Source organism: Myotis brandtii, unplaced genomic scaffold (assembly GCF_000412655.1).
Source record: "Myotis brandtii unplaced genomic scaffold, ASM41265v1 scaffold237, whole genome shotgun sequence".
Lineage (NCBI taxonomy): Eukaryota > Metazoa > Chordata > Mammalia > Chiroptera > Vespertilionidae > Myotis > Myotis brandtii.
In genome coordinates, this window is record NW_005358943.1 from 7258539 (window position 1) to 7263927 (window position 5389).

General features: G+C 34.6%; 1 protein-coding gene across 1 annotated transcript; it reads left to right on the forward strand.

The window, feature by feature from the left end:
• Positions 1–220: 220 nt before the first annotated feature.
• Positions 221–4286, forward strand: LOC102245822 (NKG2-A/NKG2-B type II integral membrane protein; the record flags this gene model as incomplete). Its single annotated transcript, XM_005866843.1, has 6 exons — positions 221–407; positions 772–867; positions 1373–1426; positions 1961–2112; positions 3743–3843; positions 4158–4286. Coding segments are annotated over exons 1-6 (719 nt in total), but the record flags the coding sequence as incomplete, so codon positions are not given.
• Positions 4287–5389: the final 1103 nt, after the last annotated feature.

The window sequence follows — 5389 nt, forward strand, 5'->3', positions numbered from 1 at the left end:
TATAGAATATATTTCAAAGAGTACTTTACCATGAGACACTTGTTTAAACCTCTAGGGAATTTAGAACCAGAACTTCAGATTCTTCAACTTAGAAGTGAGCCCTATACTCAACCTCTACCCCGCCCAGTTTTCCTGTAAGGGAGCTCTGCATTACAGGTACCAATTATTCATACATACGCTTAACTTAGAGCACAGTTTCAAACACCACCCAGCTGCAGAGATGAATAACCAAAGAGTAACCTATGCAGAACTGAATTTGGCCAAGTCAGCCAAGAGACAGCAAAGGAAACCTAAGGGCACTCAAAGCTCCATTCCAGTAACTGAGCAGGAAATAACCTATGCAGAATTAGCTCTTCAAAATGCTTCCCAGGATCTTCAAGAGAGGGACAAGACGGACCACTCCAAAGGTAACACATTCAGTATAACTGTTCTAGTCTGTGAAGCTGGGGTGCAGAGATGTGGGGGAAAGTAGGGCATTAGCTCACATATTTTTCATTTGTGAGAATCAGCGCTTAAAGTTGTAATACAGTATTCTAAGATGAAAGCTGAGGATGGATTCTATTCAGGTATTGCTGTAAGGTGTAGTTTTTGGCCAACAATCATGGAGCATTGTATCTCCTGAAAATGCAATGGTATATTCTGAGAGGAAGATTACAGTGGTAGGTATGGGTCTAGGATCCAAGTTTATGTATTTGATTCCCTGTATGTAAACTGTCTAAAACAATTGTCTCTCTCTCTCCTTTCTCAGTGTTTCAATTTCTCTCCTTGCAGTTTCACCATCACCTCCAGAGAAGCTCATTGCTGGGATCCTAGGGGTCATCTGCCTTGTCCTGATGTCCGCTGTGATAAGGGTAACTGTTACTCCCTGTAAGTAAATTTTTGTAAGATTATACAGCACTTTTCACTTTAATGATTACCAGTGCCTCTAAACAATTCATAATATTATGGAATAGAATTTTCATATTAAAGCATGCATTTAGAATAAATGTGGAATGGTTATTCTGAGTTTAGCAAATGCATAAATAACATAATGTTTGTAAAGAGTATTTTACATATAGTCATATATTTGATTTCATATCTCAAAGACATGCTTTAGGAGAATGAAAGACCTTATAAAGAAATACAAATTCATATTGAGATTGGTTAAACCCATACTGTAAGAGATGGTGAAGTTTGGTTCTTTAGGCTTTTAAAATATTTTCCTCTAACTCTTTATTACTGTATTAATTTTTCTTGGTAAAATCAATTTTATTACAGATAATTCTCCTCTGAGACAACACAACAAACTTCAAACTAAGAAACAAAAATTATTATGATTTCTTTAGATTAATTGATATTTTAAGAATTACTTTAATTTTTTAATTTTTTTTAGCTACTGTAATACTGGAGAAGAACAATTATTCCCAAACAACAAGTAACCAGAAAGGTACATAATAATTTTCAAAGTTCTGATATTAGCAAAGTTTATATTTTGTCTCTATCTTAGGCTAGGCAATAATGATAATAGACTCTTTTGGGAGAACATAAATTATAAAATAAGCAATACATGTTCATAAATAATTATTATAAGAGAGTGCTCCTTCTTCTGCAACATTATGAAAAATCATCAATTTTAAATTGCCACATCCATTGTTGCTCTTTGGCTTAAATTCCCTACTGCTATAATATAATAAGAGACAAGTGATTTTACTGTTCTTAAAAAGTAGTTTCAGTCATCGGCTCTTAGGACATGTATAGATTGGATAATTTGTTTATGTGTTTGCTTTATATGGGCACAGAAATTAGGGGATATCTGGCATACCCTTTTCTGTGAGTGTGTTTTGTTTTATATGTACCAGCCAGGGAGGATGCATAGGTATATTATGTACCTATGTGTTTATACCTATGTAAGTGTGTAAGTTAATTTTCATTTTTAAAACTTCAAATTGTTATTGGATTATAATTCTTAATCTTCCTTTAGCATATCATTGTGAACATTGTCCACTGGAGTGGTTTATGTATTCCAACAATTGCTATTACTTTAGTACTGAAAATAAAACATGGAGTGAGAGTTTGCTGGCCTGTGCTTCTAAGAACTCTAATCTGCTTTACATAGATAATGAAGAAGAAATGGTAAGATGTTAAACATTTCATATACTTTATTAAAGGCTTATTTCAGTCAATAGTATATTTGTAGAATTCACATTTTTATACATACTTGTAGTTATTTAAAGTCTGTATAAAATTTCACTGTTTGAGTTTATAATCTACTAATAAGAGGGTAATATGCTAATTAGACCGGATAGACCTGACATCTTCCAGACGTCATTCCAGATGTCCTACTTGACAAAGCCTGGGCCCAGACAAAGCTGCCCGGGGTCCCGGGTGACTGCGGCCAGCAAGAGGGAGGGAAGCCCAGATCCCAGTTGCCCGCAGCCAGCCAGAAGAGGGAAGCCAGGGTCCCAGGTGCAGGGGCAAAAGGCAGAGGTGGATAGGGACGATCAGGCAGGCAGGCAAGCAGTTAGGGGTGACCAGGCAGACAGGTGAGTTGCTAAGGGAGATCAGGCAGGCAGGCAAGTGGTTAGGGGCGATCAGGCAGGCAGGTAGGTGAGCGGTTAGGAGCCAGTGGTTCTGGATTGTGAGAGGGATGTCCAACTGCTGGTTTAGGCCCAATCGCACAGGAGTTGGGCCTAAATCGGCAGTTGGACATCCCCCGAGGGGTCACAGATTGTGAGAAGGTGCAGTCTGGGCTGAGGGACCTCCCCGCCCCCACCGTGCATGAATTTCATGCCCTGGGCCTCTAGTATTTTATATTTTTACTAGAGGCCTGGTGCACAAATTCGTGCAGCAGTGGGGGCCCTCAGCCTGACCTGTGGGATTGGGCCAAAACCAGCTCTCTGACATCCCCTGAAGGGTCCCAGAATGCAAGAGGGCGCAGGCCAGGGGAGGAATGGCTTTTTTGAGTCACATCCTATTTCTAGGTTGGGTATTGGAAACAGTAAGGCCTACGTTGCTTTCTTCTGTTGGGTGGGATATAAGATCCCCTGCCACTCTGCTGGAATACCAAACCTTTTACTCTTTCTCATTCCACCTTTCAGAGTTCTCCTTTACTTGTGTCTTTCATTAATTAGTTCCTGAATTTAGAGTTCTAATTAGCAGGAAAATGAGTCTCTGACACCTTGGCCACTGGATTCCACCAACACAGAAACAGGTCAATTTGGACTTTATCTGGTTAAAGAATGTTGTGAGATACAGAGAATGTTTCTTTGTTTTTTTGTTTTTGTTTTTGTTTTGCCTTCATGTCATTTATTTTCTTAATTACAATCCCCTTTTTAAAAAACCTGCTATCTGAGAAATAGTAGAAAGTGACATTGATTTAGTCATGGTATCAAATACTTTAAGTATTTGGAAACTTATTTTAAGCTTTGTTATGTTAGTTTTGTCAACATGGGTAACTACTAAATTACATGAATCAGAATTTTTCTTATTAAATTAAGAAGAAGAATGAGACCATTAAACATAAATATTTGAGTTAATTTTAAATCAAATGTACAAACATTGCTGACAGTTTTTGAAAATATGAAAAGTGATTTTAATATATCCTTAATAAAAAGTCTTAATATATCTTTATTGTTAGATTAGGATCCAACAATCTTATTTTGTTCTCAAAATGAAGGATTTTTTTGAAAGAATACACTACTTGCTGTACAAAAATAATCTTTCATGATGATTATTTAAATAAAAATTCTTTATTTTGGGGTAGGAATTTCTGAGATCCATATTACCTCCATCATGGATTGGAGTTTTTCGTAGCAGCAGTGATCATCCTTGGATGTTGATAAATGGTTCACCTTTCAAACTAAAGTAAGTAGTTTTTTTAAATGCTATATAAAAGGAAAATTTTAAAAAAATAAAAATTCTCAAGAGTATTATTATTTTGTTTAAGTTGAATTATAAACATGAAGAATATTAGTCCAAGTTGATGAAAAGTTGATATAAATATTAAAGAATGACTATCTAATTTTCCTAATAACCAACTCTTACTAATATTCTATGAAAAATATTATTACCCATTTTCAAAATATTCTGTGATTACAGTTACATGGAAATGCTATTTGTTGTTTCATGGACTGGTCCCTCACAATAAAAACAAAATAATGCATTTTTCTCCATTACAGAACAGAAGACTTATCATCTGGTAAAGGGGACTGTGCTCTGCTAAACCTATATGGCCTCACGTCATGGAGTTGTGAAGCTTCAAAAATATATAGTTGTAAGCATAAGCTTTGGGGTTTGGATTCTGTTGGGTAACTTTATTTTTCATGAAATGGAAAGAATGTTATGATTGCACATGTCTTCAAATGAATTATATCACTTGTTTTATAATGAAATAATTTTCTATAACAATTATTGGAAAATAACATACACATCCAAAAGTGCAGATATTCATTGCTGTTAGTGTCTGACGTGTTTAAATCAATGTTGTATTTGTGGCATTCAACATTTCTAAATGATCTTATGTTGTGTGAGTCACTTTAAATGTGTTATCAAGAATAGGCCAACCCACAGAGGCAGAAGGTAGGTTAGTGGTTGCCAAAGGTTGAAGGGAGGTAGGTAACAAACGAATGCTAATTGGTGCACTGTTACTTTTGGGGGCTGGATACTTTCCAAATTTTGTTAGTAGTGATGGTTGCAAACTCTGTTGAATATACTAAAAATCGCTGACATATATACTCTACATGGATGAATTTTTTTGCTTTGTAAATTAAACCTCAATACAGCTGTTAAAAAACAGTTGAGGTTATGTTAGGGACTGCATTTAAACTTTAAATAATTTATAAAGATGTAATTTTACAATATTGATTCTTTCAATCAATATCATGCTTTATCCCTCCATGATTAGACTTTTTTTAATTTCTCTGTTTAAATTTTTTTTATATTGAAGTCAAAGAAATATGATTCTTCTATAGTTGTGATTTTGTAAATGGTATACTTTTTAAAAATTTCTTTAGTAACTTTTGCTGCTTTAAACATAATTGTAGTTGAGGTTTGCTATTGACTTTTGTGTTAATCCCATCATTTCAAATATACATTCTTCTGCATAGTATATATAGTTACTTTATTTCTTTTTCCCTGGTGCAATTTTTTTCTTTTCTTGACTTATCTTCATAGGCTGAAGTTTTATTTCCAATGTTGAATAGTAAGGACAGTTAAAGTGTTGTATGTGTCCTCTATTTTCGGGGAACACATTTAAATATTTCATCCTTAAGTATGAGATTTGTTTTAAAGTTTTTTCAACAGACCTTTCTCTTATAAAAGCAATTCCATAATATTGCTATTATTCTAATATATTTTTATAATGATGTCACATTTTTATTATTTTTGTGTCAGTTGAAATGATAAATGTTTT